A 19,024-nucleotide genomic window follows, 5' to 3' on the forward strand; every position below is an offset into this window, starting at 1 on the left:
AATGCAAGCATTTTGGTTTTTCCTTAATGGAACATATCTTTTAATGCTACTTTCACCAAGATACACATTTTTGGCGATGCACTAATGACTCCCATTTTGTGTGCATTTTTTGGCTGGAAAACCGCAGTGCCAAATTCAGAGATGCACGAATTTTCAGAGAGCTCTGTTTCAGTTTGCGAATCGGTCCAATTCTCTGGAACTATCTGAAGTTCTTTTCGGGGGAACTTCTCAAAGCAACACCTGAGGCTTCTGCATCTTCTACCAAGGTCTGGGGCCAGGCTTCACTCCCCCTTCTCCCGGGGACCACCTCGTGGCACCAGCTTCAGAACTATTGGTTTCTTTGGCACTAAGAAGGCTTCATTGCTCATCTCCAGAGGAATCTGCAGCAGGATGAAAAGGGAAAGAGAGCGCTTAGGAAACCATTAGACCCAGCTTAAGCACCAGCAAATCTTGACAGCAAGGGTGGGGGTCCTGCTATGTTCCAGAAGTGGTTGGGCTCTAATTCCCTTCAGCCCCGGGTCCCATGGCTAATGGTTAGGGACCATGGGAAGTGGGGTCTAACAGCACCTGAGAGTCCTCCAGAGGAACCCATCCCTGATTTGTAGGATCACAGTCTTATGGTGTGAAGGGAATGTTAGGAAGAGCTTTCTGAAAATAAGGGTCGCTCGGAAGGTGTCAGGTGTGCGTGCAGGAGCCAGGCCCTGTGACCAATAGGACTTTGCAGGAGTGGGGCCTTCCTAAGGGGCAAGGCGTGGCCTCACAGGTGAGGCCCATTGGTAACTCACAGCACCTGTTGGCAAGAGCTGGGAAGGGATATAAGGTCAGCATTTCCCTTCGGCTCTTTGCCACAGCAACATGCTTCCTGCCTTGCTGTGTTTGGCTTCTTGCTTCCTGATCCTTGAACCTCAGCTTCTTGACTCCCTGCTTCTTGATCCTCGGACCCCTGACTTCGTGACTCCCTGCTTCCTGACCCTCGGACCCTTGGCTTCCTGACTCCTGGCTTCTGGACCCCCGTTCCTGCTCCCACCCCGCCATCTTGCCCCCGGTCCTGACGTCCCCTGCTGGGACTTTGATCGCCTTTGAACCGGACCAGGAGATAACCTGCAATTTAGTAAGTGGGGGGTGGGGAGGAAGGAAGGAAGGAAGGAAGGAAGGAAGGAAGGAAGGAAGGAAGGAAGGAAGGAAGGAAACGGCCTGGTGCATCTGCAGCGGTCTAACCGGACACCTTCATCCGCCCTGACTGCAATACAGCACGTCTCTCCTGTATCAGTCTCTACAGCCACAGCAGGCGCTGCAACTCTTCAGTGGTTTGACTTCACCCCCCCAAGGCACACTCCTCCATTGTCTCCAGAGACAGACGGATGCCAACCAACAAAACAAATTGATGGCCGGAGAGCTACTGATGTCCACTAGCCATGGTGGCTTTGCGCCATCTCCACAGTTGGAAGCAGCCGTGCTTCTGAATAGCAGCTGATGGAAACCACAGGAGGGGAGAATGGTCTTGTGTTCGAATCCTGCATGCTGGCTTCCCACAGGTAACCCTTTGGCCACTGTGAGAACAGGACGCTGGAGTAGATGGGCCACTGGCCTGATGCAGCTGGATCTTATGTTCTTATGTCACCCAGTGATTTTTTGTGGCTGAGTGGGGATTCAAACCCTGCTCTCCCAGGTCACCCAAGCCCTAGTCCATCGCTCTAACCACTACACCAGGGGTTCCCAACCTTTTTGATGTGACAAGTTCCAAGCTCAAATTAACCTAGTACGGTGGCCCAACATTTTATTGTCACATTAATTTGGATCTCTGGCCTTCAATGGTGCTCTCAGTTTCATGCAGCTGGGCTCCCGCTGCTTGTGGAGAGGTGCGCGAAGCCTGGAGAGCGAGAGGGGTCGGTGCGCACCGACCCCCCTCGCTCTCCAGGCTTCAGCGAAAGCCTGCATTCGCCCCATAGGACACACACACGTTTCCCCTTCATTTTTGGAGGGGGAAAAGTGCGTCCTATAGGGCAAAAAATACGGTACTTAATGTACTGTACTTAAAGTTTCATTTTTAATAGATATTAGAGCCACAGTGGCTCATTTCTGGAGACATACAAATGGCGCCAACGTTTCTTTTTGTTATTCCAATATTTGGAAACTTGCTTGATAAGTTGACCAACAAACTACACATTTCCATGGGGCAATGTGAAGAGGATAGATTCACAGGTTTGGTTTGGTTTGGTTTGGTTTGGTTTGGTTTCATTACTTATGTCAATAAAGAAAAATGTGGTCTGTCGCCTCCATCAGCTTATAAATGGGTTTAATTGATTCAATAAATATTATATTATTCCTCTTTAAGATTCATCCCACCCATGACAATAATGGGTTTTATTTCATTCTCTGTTTAAAGATATACTCAGCCTTTTATTTTTATTCTAGCAGCCTGGTACGCATTTGTGTTTTTGTTGTTAGCCCAAAGAAATAATTTTTTTAAAAAAAAGAGCAGAGCATTGTAATACACCAATAAAAGAAAAAGTTGTAAGAGGCATTCATCATAGCAGCGAAGGATTAAAAGCAGTCATTATTTGGGGTTTAATTACAGAGCCAGTGATAAACTTGCACAGGCTGCAGGTTACAGCATAGAGGCAGGGGCAGAGGAAGGGGGTGTGGTGGGGGCGGGTCACCCTGGGTGTCACCACTGAGGGGGGTGACAAAATGTCAGGCGGCACTCACTGCGAGGCCTGCAGCGCACCCAAGCCACGTGTCTCACACAAGTGACGTGCTGGCTTGGGTGCCCACAGGCTCCGCGCTGCCCCAAACGGTCCTTGCGCTACCTTCCCCTGAGCTATAGGGCGGCTGAGTGGGAGGAGGCAGGTAGACTCCTTGGAGACCCTGTGGAGTGCCCTGGCTGGCTCCACCCCACGGGTGGCTGACCCCGCCCCTGGGCGCGGGGCACACATGTCACCCCAGGTGCCCAATCAGCTTGTTCCACCGCTGCATAGGGGTAGGAAAACACAAGTGGCAGAGTTTCTTAAATGCAGGATCCCCTACAGTCGCCGAAGGTGAAGACAATCTTGCTCCTTTTCCCAAATTGCATTATACAGTCATACCTCGGGTTACAGACACTTCGGGTTGTGCAGTTTTGGGTTGAGCACTGCGCCGAACTCAGAAGTACCAGAACCTCTGGGTTTCAGCGCTTGCGCGTGCGCAGAAATGCTAGATCATGCTTTGAGCATGTGCAGAAGCACCAAACTGTGACTCCCACGTGCGCAGATGCAGTTCTGCGGGTTGTGAATATGCTTCCCACACAGATCACGTTCGCAACCTGCGCATCCACTGTAGTCCCTGTTACCTGATGACCACCCACTTCTCTGAAGGAAAAGGCTCTTGCATAACAGAAGATGGAGGAGATCAGGACAGGATCAGGAAAACCTCCCCCTCCCTTCCCACGCACACACAGAGGTGTGCCAGACATCCAGCCTCCTCACCGGCGTTTCCTTGCAGACCCTGAAGGAAAAATGCTGCATCAGGATTGCAATGGCCACCTTCATCGTGACGAGAGCAAAGCGCATTCCCAGGCAGTTCCGGGGACCAGCTCCAAAGGGCAGGTACGTGTAGGGATCTATTTTGTCCTTGTTCTCTTTGCTGAACCTGTTGCATTCACAAAGACAAGAAAAATGGAGGTTGGATAAGGGACCGGAAAGGGCAGATCTCAGATGTCAAAGAGAAAAACAACTACCAGACTTTTAGACGACATCTGAAGGCAGCCCTGTTTAGGGAAGCTTTTAATGTTTAATAGGTTATTGTATTTTAATATTCTGTTGTTAGCCACCCAGAGTGGCTGGGGAAACCCAGCCAAATGGGTGGGGTATAAATAATATTTTTTTAAAAAAAATGTTGTTGTTGTTGTTGTTGTTGTTGTTGTTGTTGTTGTTATACACGGGGCTGCCCTTGAGACTGACCCAAAAACTCCAGTGGGTGCAGAATGCTGTGGCGAGACTCCTTACGGGGTCCTCGCCGCAGGATCACATTCATCGAGTGTTTTACCAACTGCACTGGCTCTTTTGGTGGAGTACAGGGTCAGGTTTAAGGTGCTGGCTTTGACTTTGAAAGCCCTATGCAGCCTAGGACCCTTGTACCTACGGGACCGCCTCTCCTGGTCTGCCCCGCGGAGGACCTTAAGGTCCACAAATGACAACACTTTGGAGGTCCCAAGTCGCAAGGTGGTTAGATGGGTCTCAGCTAGGGCCAGGGCCTTTTCAGTACTGGCCCTGACTTGGTGGAATGCTCTGTCCCAAGAGACCAGGGCCCTGCAGGACCTGACATCTTTCTGCAGGGCCTACAAGACAGAGCTGTTCTGCCTGGCCTTTGGTTTGGACTCAGTCTGACCCTTCTGTTTCCCTCCCCTTATGGTCTTGATCTATCGGCTACTTTTAAAATGAGGCTGCATTTTAAATTGTATTTTAAATTGCTTTTTTCCACTATTATTTTTTATTGTAATTTTACTGGTGTTAGCCGTCCTGAGCCCGGCTTCTTCTTCTTCTTCTTCTTCTTCTTCTTCTTATTATTATTATTATTATTATTATTATTATTATTATTTACTTTTTTAAAAAAATGATATTTATTAAAGTTTCCAAAAAAAATTACATAAATAAAAAGAGAAAGAAAGAAAAAAAGAAAGAAAAAGGAAAAAAATACAAAATACAGAAGAAAAATAGAAAACACTTAAAAACACATCAATCTTTCCATGCCTTACATTTCATTTCTTTACTTCCTTGACCTCCTCACACCTCCCTTTTTTGTATTCCAGTTCTGTTAGTTAATTCAGCAATTCCTTTCCCTCTTTGTTTTTGTCTTAATCCTTTAACTTAATATATTATAGCTTTGGATTTTCACCTGTTAACAATCCATTTTTACTTACACCTTTATAACATTACTGCTAAAACCACTTAGCTTCATTCTGACATCATTCTGACATTCTATTATTATTATTATTATTATTATTATTCCCATTCAGGTGTGAATCAGCATTGGCATGAATGTGCTTCCTATTTTTCACCAGCACATTTTTTTTGTTACCTCTCAGGTCTGAACTCTTCAGGTTCCGGCCAGTATTCGGGGTCCCGATGAAGCGTGTAGGGTGGGATCATCACCAATGTGCCTTTTGGGATAGTGACGCCATTGATTTCGACATCTTTCTTGCAGAGCCTTTCGAGCCTTCCTCCAAAAGGATACAGCCTTTGCGTTTCGTTCAGGACCATGTCAAGATACTCCAGTTGCATGATGGCATCGTACGTGAGAGGAGCCTTTGGGGGGATTCAAGGGGGAAGGTTAGCCGTACTTGGTGGGATCTGGAATCAGGCTCCATCTTTCTGCAGTTCTTGGGGAAAGCAGGGGAGCCCAGACGCAGAGACCTTCAGAAGGAAAGCTCTCGGTAGCCTTAGTCTAAGATTTCTGTCCATGAATGGGGAAAACTCTTTGGGTTATATTCAACACAGGTGGAAGGAAGCTAATGCATCTGATCTTTCTTTAAAAAAACAACTCAAAACCCATCTCCTATACTCCTGCTCTGGAGGGTAGAATTCAAACCAAGGGCTTCAGGTGTCAGGGGCTGGTCTGGATCGGAAGATTGGAGAATGCAATTGCAGGGAGATCAGCTCCTAACAGAAGAAAAGGAAGAATATCCCTGCCCCTGCCACTTCCGCCATTTCCAGAAGCAGAGAGACAGGCAGACACAGAAGCTCCACAGCTGAGAGAGGAGCTACCCAGCTATGAAATAGTAGCTAAGCAACCAGAAGGGAGGGAGCAGCTGGGCGATACATCACTTGAAGTAGGGGAGAACCTCCTCCCTCCCCCTGAACTCGGAGGTCTGAGCGTGTCAGAGAACAAAGGAGATGCAGCAGAAGAGAGACATTCCTTTGGCGTGCTTCATGCTGTGGAAGTGGGGAGGAGTCAGAGTAGGCAACTGATATCTTTGCAGAGGGTTGCCTGTTTGTGCTTGCACAAAAAATGCTGTAATAAAAGGACTATACAGGGTACCTTGGTTCGCAAATGACTTGGTTCTCAAACGCCGAAAACCCGGAAGGAAGTGTTCCAGTTTTCGAACATTTTTCAGAAGCCGAACATCCGATGCGGCTGCTGGCTATTGTTTCCGGGGCGCCTGCACCAATCAGAAGCTGCACCTTAGTTTTCGAACATTTTGGAAGTCAAATGGATTTCTGGAACAGATTAAGTTTGGTGCTTTTGTTTTTGCTGTCTATTTTGCATTTTTGTTTTTGAGGCTTTTTCGGTTAATTTGTTTTTGTGACTGTGTGGAACCCAGCTCAGCTACTGATTGGTTGGTTGGTTGGTTGGTTGGTTGACTGTTTAACTGTGGAAATGGATAAAAGCCCCCCATCCAAACAATGACTATCATCAGCATAGACAAGGGGGGGGGTTATTTTTATCATCTACAATACTGTCGTATTTATTTTATAGTATAGCACATTGATTATTGCTTTCATTTTATGGATCAATGGTCTCATTAGACAATAAAATACATGTTTTAGGGGTTGTTTTTAAAAGTCTGGAATGAATTCATTCATTTTACATTACTCTCTATGGGAAAGCACACCTTGGTTTTGGAACGCTTTGGTTTTGGAACTGACTTCCGTAACGGATTAAGTTTGAGAACCAAGGTACTACTGTAGATCTAAGAAATGCTCGTTAATTCTGATTGCTGGGTTACCAAAAGGGAGAGGGGAACTCCCATACTTGACATCAGGTTACAAGAAAAAAGATTCCTACTCAACATCTGGAAGAACTTTCTGATAGTAAGAGCTATTCAACAATGGGAGGTTTTGGACTTTCTCTCCTTGGAGGTTTTTAAGCAGAGGTTGGATGGCCATCTGCCAGGGATGCTATAGTTGAGTTTCCTGTATTGCAGGGGGTGGACTAGATGCACCGGGGGGTTCCTTCCAACTCTACAATTCTACAATTCCATACCCCCAAAACCCTCTCCATTGAATCCAGACTCACCTTTGCAACCTGCACATTCTCACCTTGTTGGGCAGGATCGTATCAATCTCGGCTTGAAGCTTCTGCTGGACATCTGGGTGAGTGGCCAAGAGGTAGGCCGTATAGCCCAAAGAGTTGCTGTTGGTTTCGTATCCACCAAAGACAAAGGTGAAGGCTTGGGCCAGGATTTCATCATCGGTCAAGCCTGCAAACAAACAAAGGCCAGAAAGATGAAGCAGAAACTACAACTAATCTAGAATGCGGCAGCTAGACTGGTGACTAGGAGTGACTTCCAGGACCATATAACACCAGTCCTAAAAGATCTAAACTGGCTCCCAGTATGTTTCCATGCACAATTCAGTGTGTTGGTGCTAACCTTTAAAACCCTAAACAGCCTCGCTCCTATATACCTAAGGGAGCGTCTCCACCCCCATCATCCAGCCCGGACACTGAGGTCCAGCTCTGAGGGCCTCCTGGCAGTTCCCTCACTGCAAGAAGGGAACCAGGCAGAGGGCCTTCTTGGTAGTGGCACCCACCCTCTGGAACACCCTCCCATCAGATGTCAAGGAGATAAAGAATTAAACAACCTTTCGAAGGTAGCCCTAAAGGCAGCCCTGTATTGGGAAGTTTCAAATATTTGACGCTTAGTTGTGTTTTTAGACTATGTTTGAAGCCACCCAGAGTGGCTGGTGAAGCCCTATCAGGTGGGCAGGGTATAAATATTATTATTATTATTATTATTATTATTTATTTATTTATTTATTAGCCCCAATAATACAGCACATACACTAGGTGGGGAAATGATCTGCATTGGTAATGTCAGGGACCATGCTGAGGAGGACTGGACTGAGGAGGAATGATGGGATCCTCCTCCTGATCAGGATCCTGAATCTTCCCAGGAGCAGGACAGTATAGATTTGGAACAGCGGTTTGCAGAGGGACATAGTTCAGAAGGCAGAAGCTGGGAAATACTGGATGGGGAACAGCTAGGAGAAGAAACACTGGGGAGGAGAGAGTTAACAGATTCACTGTCCCTGGAAGGCATTCAGCTGCTCAGGCCAAGGTCAAGAAGAGCTGATAAGGTGGAAGCACAGAAAGCACAGCGGTTACAAGATCTGGTTTTACAATATGGTAGTGATTAGGGAGGAAGTGGGTGGAACCCTTAATTGGGAGCACCGCCATCCCTAGGAAATGGATTATTTGTTCTCTCGCTGTGATCATTAAAGTTTTTAACTGGTAAAAAGACCCCTTTTCCTTTGTTCTGCTTATCTACTGCCAATCGGGGGGAGGACACTGATTCCCTGAAGTCTAGGAATGAGCGCCATGTACTGAGCCTCTTGGCTTTGTTTGCTTTGGACATTCTGCCAACCTGGATCAGAACTTCATCCCTAAATCGCAAAAGGGCCTTTTCAGTCCTGGCTCCCCATCTGTGGAATGCCCTCCCCGGTGAGATCTGCTTGGCACCTTCACTGACATCTTTGGGGCTTGTTGCCCTTCGGTTTCAGAGACCTCAAAGTTACACTGAATTGACTCCCAGGAGTGGCATTACCTTTATAGGAGGGATCCGAGCCGTTGCTCTGGTGCTCGCTGTTGGACTTCTGGGAGTTGATCATCAGCTGCAGGAAATCCACCCGGCCCTAAGCATAGAAACAAATAAAACAGCAGAGAAAGGAAGCTGAGGAAAGACCCCCACAGACCGAGATGGTTTGCTCCCCCAGGTTTCTTAAAGGGTTGAATGCAGCCTTGAGAGTTGGCTGCCTTTGCCCCTAAGGACATTGCCTGTGTGGTGGTCTCGCTGTTCTTAGGCAGAATAGGACATACTGAGGGGGCAAAAGAGTCAAAACGTTGGGTTGTTTTGTGTAGAAAATAGCAATGAAGCAGTACAGAATAGGTGAGTCTTGAGGGATCTTTGGGTGAATAATTTCGTCCGTCCCCCCCCCCCAGGAAAGTTCATTCTGGTGTGAAAATTTTGCGTGAATTTTTCACCCTCAAAATTCAGTGCGGTCTGAATGCTTACCCCCTGGCCTTCTTTCTCCCGTGTCGCCTTTATTTTCGCAAATGACCTCTCGAAGAAGTTCATAGCTTCTGGGTTGAAGAAAGTGATTTTCATTAAGTTGAGGAGAGAAACCACGAACGGGAACACAACTGCAAGAAACAGAGATTCACAGTGAACAGGAAGCAAAACGTCAGACAGACAGACAGACAGACATAGTTCTGTAGAAATCCATGAGTAAACTTTGGTTTATTTGCTCTGAGGGTCAGTGCTTGTAAGCCTTAATAGCATATGGTCAGTGCCCAAACACATTGTAAATCCCAGGGTTACAGATCATAATGTGCAGTACCGAATTGGTGGCACATGCCCTTCTGGCCTGCACTCTTTATAAAGACTTGAGGAATGAGTTTTCCACCCCTCTTTTATTGCCGCCCAACCACTGACACCACGTCCTTTCTCTTGGCAGATCAAGATGAGCAGGTGACAGCAAAGGTTGCAAGGTTTTTAGCTGGGACAATCGGAATCAGATCCACTATTTGACTCTTGATTCAAAGCCCTAAAATGTATTTTATATAATTGACTTTTTATTTCATATATATATATATATATATATATATATATATATATATATTTGCTTTCGTAGATTTTCACGGGTACAGGAATGCAGGTTTTGGTGTCTTCGGGTGTCTTCCCGTGTAATTATATATATATAATTTTATTGGTTTTTACATTTTTTTCAAACATAACATCATTGTTGTATCCAGGTAGGTAGCCGTGTTGGTCTGACGCAGTTGAAATAATTTTTTAAAAAATTATAATTGTCCAGTAGCACCTTAGAGACCAACTATGTTTGTTCTGGGTATAAGCTAAAAGTGTGCATGCACACAAAAGCTTATACCCAGAACAAACTTAGTTGGTCTCTAAGGTGCTACTGGACAAATTTTTAATCACTGTTGTATAATAGAATAAAAGACATTTGGCTATATAAGCTTGAGACTTCCCTCCCCCTCGGCTGATGACTTTCAAACTTATTCTCTAATCCTGCATTTGGTTATATTTAATTATTATTATTAAATCAAATCCTTTTATGAATAAATTATAAATTACTCTTAATAATAAATGATAATTTTATCCTTACAAAACTTCTCGTAACCCTACTAGCGATGTCAATCGTTGACAGTTGCCTTTCAAGTACAACGTCTCACTGGCTCGGTCGCCCCCAAACTTGCGGCACAGAGCCGCCCGCAGCAGAATAGCCTGCCATGAGCTCCAACCAACGGGCGCGCTCTTTCCCGGACTCAATTCTCAGGCACCAGACTCTTGGCCCAGTGCCCCTGAGAGCCCGGCACCTGGGTGCCCCGCACCCCTAGCACCTATGGGTAAGACGGCCCTGCTCATTGATGCTTCATGCAAGGGCTGCTTAAACCACAACCAGCAGATCTAAAAACTGAACTTCATGGGATGACCAGAGAGATCTGATTACAGATATGGGAGTTGTGGAATCTGCGGGCAGTGAATTGGAACTATCTTTGATTAAACAGGGAGGTTCTGTGGAAGATGAACGCTCTTTGCTTAAATATGGAAAATCAGCAAATGTTGGCGAGGCAGATTTGCAGTTGTCTGAAGGGCTGGTTCTGATGAAGGAATCTGCTGCAAAGTCAGAAGGAGAGTTGACGATGGTTCAAAGCATGGTCTCTCGTGCTTAACGTGCTTTCAAAGAAGAGATGAGCGGAATAATAAACATGCAAATAGAGAAAGCAACTCACCTACTGGAGTTTAGACTGATAAAGGACTGGAAGAAAAGGAGGAAGAAGGAAACACGGGGATCAAATATGATTTAAGGTAAATGCAACAGGCAAATAAATATGGATTTACTAAGATTTGTTGGAACCCCTGAAGAGAACATGTCACAAGGAACTGGAGAAAGATTAATGTGGGACACACAAAGATAACAATAAATGAAGAGTTATATTGGACTTTTTGAGTGGCAGAAAGATGAATTCTGGTGGCCTGGGAGGGAAGTTTGTGGAAACACCATCTAGCGAATAGGAGAAAGCTGGATATCAATTGCAGCTAGAAACTGGAGTGCATACGCTAAATGCTTAGAATAATTGTTATATGCATAGCTGGTAGATAGAGAAGCAGAAGTACCTCTTTTCTTCTTTCTTCCTCTTTTTTAATTTTTAAGATCTTTAATTCTTGATAGCTCTCTGTTAATATTATTCATATGTATTTTTTGATCTCTGAAGATTTAAATTCAGGATAAATGAAAATACATACAGAGAGGTGGTGGAGAGGAAGAGAAAGGAACCTGTGAGAGAGGCAGGCCAGAGCGGCTTTTCTCAGGCCGTGAGACTGAGGATGAGGGAAGTTCTCCCAAGTGAGATCCAAGAGGATTCACTTCTCTGTATGTGGATTGAAAATTAAGGTATAACAGAGGGAGATATATTACACACACACGCACGCACACACCTTTGTGCTTGTTTATATTACTTTATTTCTCTTCTTATTTTCCTCTTTCTCTCCTTCTGTCCTTTTCCTCTCCTTTCTTCTTCTTCTTCTTCTTCTCCCTTCTCCTCCTCCTCCTCCTCCTCCTCCTCCTCCTCCTCCTCCTCCTTCTTCTTCTTCTTCTTCTTTGTTGTTGTTATTCTAGTTAGGAGTTGGGTTTTTATTGTATCATAATGAAATTGATATAAAAAGGAAATCTGTAGCCAACTTACATGCTAAAAGTATATGTAGATTAAAGGAAAACTTGGTGAGTTTCTTGATCTCCTTGACAAAAGGGTCATCAGGGTTGTTCATAGAGTCAAGGTCCACACCAAACGAAGTGCTGGTGACCACATCCATGCTGAAGGCCCCAAAGACGCTGGGGAGGGAACAGAGCAGCCAAATCAGGATCTCGGGTGTGTTAAATAGCAAACGATTTAAAGGAGGAGACCACCCCTGCCTGAAGGCTTATCAGAACAGAAGTTGCAGGAATGCAGGCATGCCTGATGGTGTTGCCAGAGTAAAGAGTCCAGATTCCTCATGTCTAAGGAAGGAGGATGTCTAGTGTTATGAGAATTATAAGGTCTAAGATATAAAATAAATGTTCATAAATGGACCAGGCAAAGACATACACAAATATATAAACCACATGTAGGAAAACAGTCCTAAAGCCATTTTGACTCTTTCAGTGACCTCAAATATTCCTCTGCAGTTTGGATGCAAATAGGAGATGCCTCCCCATTGTCTCTGTGCTCACAAATCCTGCCTTAGGGCACATTTGGGTATGAATAGGGTGAGCCTGTGACCTGGACTCAGGAATTAAGTATTTATCATCACAAAAGGATGGCCAGGTTCTCCAAGTAAACCCATTAACAGGTTTCCTGCCAGACAGGATTCTCCTGTAGACCACCCCCCTGTGATGTATTTCTGCTGGGGACCACTTCTTTCTGTGATGTATGTATGATGTATTGGGAGGGGTCTTGAGCTACAGGGTGGCAAGTTCAAAAGTCTATATAAGAGCTTGTACACCATTGTTCTGGGTTCCTCCTCCCTCCTGCGTGGGGTGAGTGACCCTGTTGCAACAGATCAATAAAGATCAGGCTTACTAGCTGCTTTGCTTCTCAATATTCTCTGGTTGACTTCTGTTATTTTCTCCTACCAATCGAGAACCTACATAAGGACTCTGTATGGGCTCTTGGGTACCCCATAAGGGGGGGGGGAGCAGTTTTTTCTTATAGCTTTGGTCCCATGAACATCTTATTGAATGGATACTTTTAGCATGAATTTACGTGCTTTTGCCACCTAATGGCTGCTCACTTTGTTAACCCAATCTGGTCTGGATTTACCCCCAAGACAGCCCACGTTGTCGCGGGAGGATAGAAGAGGGCTCTGTTTTTGACGGCAGCCTTCCCTGGCCGCAAGTGACTTACTCCTTCGCAACCAGAAGCTCATCCTTTTCCACTTTCTTCTGAACGTTCCGGATCAGAACCTCCCCATAGTGTTTGATGATGGGAAACATCTGGAATACAAGAAATGATGGAGATCTTTCAAGGAACTGGAAGCAGCTGCACAGAAGCCTGTGGGGTCGCAGAAAGGTCTCCATTCAAGGATGAAGAGAAAAAGAGGGGCAAATTCTATAGAAGATCAACCCAAGTGGTTTGAGGCAAAGTCTCCCAGCTCCAAACAGAAAATTCGGAGAGGAAGGAAATACAATATTGGCAGGATGCACTGAGTACCTGGAGAAATGGTGCAATGCTGAAACATCACTTTAAAACAAAACAAATGCCAGTCGTCTCATTTCATGACAATGTGAAATGGGCTGATTTAAACCCATTCTTGCTAACAACATAATTGGAACATGATGTGCTCCAGTTTCGGACTGAATAGCTTCTGTGAATTGTGCTGGAATTATAAGGACCCTACAGACCAGTGTTGAATATTTGAGTTCTTCAAGGCTCAGTATCTTTTTCTTTTTCTTTACCTCCTTTAGCTTTCCACTGGTGAAGGTTGGAGAGAGCACAGTGCGAATCCTCTTCCATTGTTCGTCCTTCACCATCGTGATGGCAGACTCAAACAGCCCACCTAAACCTACGTTCTAGAGGGAAGCAAGAAAGCAGTGAGGTGGTTTCAAAACAATGAGTCGGCTTTTGAACCCATGACAGATCCCAAACCTGGGATTTCAGTGAGAGCCAGCGGGGACTCATGAACTCAGTGAACATGGAGTACAGTGGTGACTGGGTGACTAAGGACTCGGTCACACTTCCCTCTGCTCCATGCTTCCTAGGCCCAAGTCAAGGCTTCCCAGCTCCATGTTCAAGCATTGCTGTCGTTGGTTTCATCCTGACGCTTTCCCTGGGAAAACCCACATTTTGCCACTGAGTCAGAACAAACTGGATTGCTGTTTGCTCTGATTCATTGGTAGAACATAGGTTTTCCTAGGGAAAGCACCAAGACAACACACACACACACACATCCAGACACAGACATCAAAAATCTGGACCGGTGCCTAGAAACAGGGCATAAAATTTATTGTTTGTTTATTGTTTGTTTATTTAATTATTTCCCGCCTTCTGCTCTAAGGTCTCAGGGCATTAAAACACAATATGAAAACAATTTAAAACACCATAAACAATAAGCTGGGCCCTACAAACATACACTTGGAGACGCTCTTTGTACTTTTATAATCTGAAGTACTTGAAGTAGGATAAAGAAGACAGGAGAGTTTGGGTTTGATCCCACTTCAAGCACTGCTGAATTCTGAGTCCAGGTGTGCATAATAAACACACTAATTTAATTGCGAATAGTCTGTCTTAACTGAATTATGGATAATGTTGTTGTCATCCTAATCCTATTCAAACAAAAGGCCCGTTTTGAAATGCCTGTGCTGCTTGTAAGTTTAAGGACATGTTATACTAAAGATGACAGGAATGAAGGGCGAATGAGCCCCAAGTTCACACTTGACTTTAGAAGATGTCTTCATCTACCTGCCACATTACCTGATTATTGTCTTCCAAAGCAACTACTCTATTCCGAACTTAAAAATGGAAAGCATAATGCTGGTGGTCAACAGAAGAGTTTTAAAGATTCTCTCAAGGCAAATCTTTAAAAATGTAGTATAAACACCGAAAACTGGGAAACACTGGCCTGCAAGCGCTCCAGCTGGAGAACAGCCTTTACCAAAGGTGTCAGGGGCTTTGAAGACACTTGAACTCAGGACACAAGAGAGAAACGTGCCAAGAGGAAGGCACGCTTGGCAAACCCTCACCGTCATTAACTCCCACCCGGAAACCATTGTCCCCACTGTGGAAGGACATGTGGATCCATAATTGGCCTCCACAGTCACTTACGGACTCACCGTTAAGACCGTGTTCATGGAAGACAATCTTACTCGGCTACGAGGGATCGCTGAAGAAGAAGACATAACCCAGTCCTTCCCAATTTAGCATTCCCAATTTAGTGGCATGAAGAACCCGCCCTTCTCCTGCTCTCCTGTCGCATTGCTTAAGACATGAGCCCTTACCCGGCGGTTGGTGAAGGTGGAGTAGCACTCTTTCACGAGGACAGTTTTAATAATGATGGGATCCATCGTGGCTAATATAGGCTGCCGGCCATCGTAAAACCTGGATGAAGAGTAAGGAAGAGAAGAAGGCACATCCTACCAGTTTTATATTTTGAAAAGCCAAGTGTGTTGCCCTGAGCTATGGGTTGCGTTCCCTGCCCTGGTGCCCTCCATATGTGTTGGACTACATCTCCCATCACCCCATGTTGAAAAGGACTGATGGCAACTGTAGTTCCAAACATTTCAACGGTGCCTGATCAGTGGAGGCTGACTAAGGGCTTGTTCCTGCTTTTCCCATGGCTAGAAAGCAGGACTCTGGGTGGTTTCCTGCATGAGACATGCTTTCTAGACATGATAGGGATGCAGGTGGCGCTGTGGTCTAAACCACTGAGCTTCTTGGGCTTGCCAATCAGAAGGTTGGCGGTTCGAATCCCCACAGTGGGATGAACTCCCGTTGCTCTGTCCCTGCTCCTGCCAGCCTAGCAATTCAAAAGCATGTCAGGGCAAGTAGATAAATAGGTACCACTGTGGCATGAAGGTAAACAGCATTTCCCTGCACTCTGGATTCTGTCATGGTGTCCTGTTGCGCCAGAAGCAGTTTAGTCATGCTGGCCATATGACCCGGAAAGCTGTCTGTGGACAAACGCCAGCTCCCTTGGCCTGAAAGCGGAGATGAGCGCCGCAAGCCCATTTGACTGGACTTAACCACCCAGGGGTCCTTTACCTTACCTTTACCTTTTATCTCTAGACATGAGTCAGAGCAGTTTTCCCCCTGCCCTACTCCGTTCCCAGGGAAGATCCACTCTTCAACTCTAAATCAGAATGAACAGCAATCTGGACAAAACCCAATTGCCATTTGCTCCAATCGAGCACTGAAGAGCTGGAGGGTAACAGAAAGGAAACCCTAAAAAGGTGGGGCAGTCAGGAGAGTCTGGCTACCAGAATGTTCACTTTTTATTGCAAGCTTTTGAGATCCCAGAGACATCCAGTTGCAGATTAGGGTTTCTGTTTCAGAATATTTCCTCCTTGGGATCAAACAATGGGGTTTGGGATGCCCTGAGAAATACAAGCTGGTCAGAATCAGAAATTCTCTCTCTCTTTTTCCCTTGGCCCCCCCCCCCTTCTCTCTCTCTTTTCCTTTCAGTTTGTGTTTTTATTTGGATTAGTGTGTTTTTTAAATCCTTGATAGAAAGATATTGGATATTTGATACTAACCTCTGCATTTTCATTCAAACTTATATAAACTCTGTTGGAGGGGGAAATGAAAAGAAACACAAGCTGGTCATAAAAGGTCACTTACCCCCAGTTCCTCCCATATTTCTGAAAGCACTCTGTATCAAAGTTCATAAACCCCTGCGGAAAAACATTTCAGAAAGTTAAGAACAGCCTTTCTGGGCCAGAAGGAGACCCAGAGGGAGAAGCAGACAAGGGTCTTGGCGAACCTCTTAAGCAGGGCAGAAATGTCCCCAGACACTCACCTTACGATACGACAAGAGAGTTCCGATGAAAGGCAATGGCCTCGGACCTGGAATGCCCAGATTTCGAAAATGGCTGTATGGCCAAATTCCATATCTGTTTTTTAATGAAAGGGGAGAGAGAGAGAGAGAGAGAGAGAGAGAGAGAGAGAGAGAGATGCAAATCTGGCAGATGATCATTGACAGCAGCAGAGCGTAAAAAGTTGTTAAGGGTTCCGTGGGGAAACCTGGCAGGTTGTTTGTACCTGATAAAGGTGTTGGAATTCCTGCTCCATGTCTGCAGTCATGGGATTGCAGAGTGGGAAGTGACGGAGACAGGATGTTTGTGTTACTGTGTTCCGTGAAGTGGAACTATTGTCCTTTGTTCTTTTTCTCTTTGCTGTCTGGTGCTAGAGAGAGAAGGAGCCATGTTGCAGTGCTCCGTGTGTGTGTTTAGATGTAAATAAAGTAGATTAGCCAAAATGCTGAGTTGCTGAGGTCTGTCACGCAAGCTGCGCAAACTCTGCAGATCCCTAAGTGTGCCGGTGTCGGTTGGCATTGGTCGCTGTGATGTTTGGGCTGAAGAAAGCTTTTGAAGCTCCCGAACGATAGACCAGAAGGGAGGGAACATGCCAGTTGGGCATGTGTCTCTGCCAGGATCCTACTTGAGTGTAGGCTGAACGCCTAACAAAAGCAAGTCCTGCTAAATACACATGCACACAGAGCTAAGCTTTTGGGGGTGGCACGACAGGGCTCAAAAGGAGAGTAGGTGCATTGACGCTTTCCAGCTGTTCTTGCCTGCTGGCCAAAGGATGCAATTGCAGGTGGTTTGAGCTGGGACGCCTTCTGGTCCCAGTGGTCAGTTGGCCTGCTTAGCATCCACAAGATCCCAGGTTCAATCCTCGGCATCTTCTGGGAACCTTCCTTGGGCTGGCTCCATGTTTGAGGCAGTCCTCCTCAACTGGGTCCCCCGGGAGGCTCCCTGGACATACCACACACACACACACCACCCATTTCATTTGGGGGTCAGAAACGGTGCTGGCAGTTTCATATCAACAACAGCAGCAGCAGCAACAACAACTATTTGTTCCCTGCCCATCTGACAGGATTGCCCCAGCCACTCTGGGTGGCTTCCAGCTTATATAAAAACATAATAGAACATTGCAGATTAAACACCTTGTGTCTACTCAGGAGTAAGCCCCGTTGAGCCCATGCCAACCCTGGCCTCAGGGAAGTGCATCTAGGACTGCTGCCAAAGCTTAAGGAACTCCCTTTTAAGTAAACTCGCTTAGGATTGCATTGCAAAAGAGAGTGAAAAATGCATGGAACTTTTCCTTCCAAAGCTTGCCTTGCATTTTATACTCTTCTGCATTCTACCATCTCCTGTGGCTTTTGGAAGAAGCAATGGATTAAAATGTCCCTGTGCTCCTCTAACAGTCAGGAAACAGCCCAACAGGAGGAAGATGAGAGAGTAATGCAAACTGATTTTTAACTGTTACATGACTTTGGAAGAAAGAAAGAAAACCCAAACTGTTGTCTAGCGTTTATTCTTTTTAAGGCTTGTTTTTGCTTTAATCCTTTGTAAACTGGTCAGGTCACACCTATTTGCTGGAAGACCTTCCTGGGTAAAGGGATTGTGGAGAAAACCTTCCTTAAATCTGAAGGCTCGCTTGGTAAATAAATATCCTTACAGTTCAGAAGCTGCCATCTCCTATGGCTTTCAGAAAAGCAATGGACTTAAAACTCCACCTTCTCCTTTTCACAATTAGAAAACAGCCCAAGAGAAGGAAGCCAAGAGAGTAATACATACAGCATGAAAAGGCCCAGAAGGACAATGAGGAGGGACCATGTCTCAGTGGAGAAGCTTGGAAGGAGATTCATCTTCTTAGCCCTTGGCGTCTCTCTGCCTCTGGCTTTGACAGAAGATTTCTATTCTCTTTCTGCTTGATCCGTGCTGGAGCTCAAAGGGCGAAAATAATTTCACAATATTGTTGGCGATCTGTTTGTCTTCACTGTGATTTCTGGGCCAAGCTTGATATGAAAAGAGGTGGGGTGAGGATTCCTTGTCCTGGATGGGGCAAGGCTGGAGAGGGTACGTTGCCATGGGTCCTTTCTTATATAACAGCATTTCGTGCCAACCTCTTCAGAGGGCGCAATCTGCCTGTGCAATGTCTCTGGTGAAAACCGGGAAGAGAGCTGGGCTTGCAAAGGGAGGGGTGCAAAAAACGAGGCCAATTCTGCTGCGTCCAATTCCAGCACCGTCGCCCCCAAAGCCTGCAATTTCGTGGTACATTCCTCCCCCTCCTAGGCCTCACTCCTGCCGCTTGCCAGGAATATCTTGGCTAATACAGAACAACAAACTCCTGTGTTGCAAACTTAACACAACAAACAGCACAAGCAACACAAAGACCAGTATACTAGATAGCACTGTAGTTCTTATTGCATGATTTAGTACAACAAAAACAAAATGTGTACACTTGTAAATTCTCTAATATATTTGAAAACAAATGAACACACGTCTGTCAATCTTTGAAAGTACGTGAAAGTATAGTAAGTCTA

At 45.6% G+C, this 19,024-nt stretch overlaps 1 protein-coding gene across 1 annotated transcript; it reads right to left on the reverse strand.

Annotated features, from left to right (window-relative positions):
- Window positions 1-10: 10 nt before the first annotated feature.
- LOC309519032 (cytochrome P450 3A12-like) lies at window positions 11-18,589 on the reverse strand. Its single transcript, XM_082199789.1, has 13 exons — window positions 18,276-18,589; window positions 16,490-16,583; window positions 16,312-16,364; window positions 14,973-15,072; window positions 13,434-13,547; window positions 12,883-12,971; window positions 11,686-11,831; window positions 8,990-9,117; window positions 8,522-8,609; window positions 7,017-7,177; window positions 5,056-5,282; window positions 3,465-3,627; window positions 11-380 (listed from the first exon to the last, which is right to left on the reverse strand). The coding sequence occupies exons 1-13, from the start codon at window positions 18,344-18,346 to the stop codon at window positions 282-284; spliced, it is 1,533 nt and encodes a 510-aa protein (XP_082055915.1). The 5' UTR covers window positions 18,347-18,589; the 3' UTR covers window positions 11-281.
- Window positions 18,590-19,024: the final 435 nt, after the last annotated feature.

Source organism: Podarcis vaucheri (assembly GCF_965113315.1).
Source record: "Podarcis vaucheri genome assembly, chromosome: 14".
In the NCBI taxonomy this organism is placed as follows: Eukaryota; Metazoa; Chordata; class Lepidosauria; order Squamata; family Lacertidae; genus Podarcis; species Podarcis vaucheri.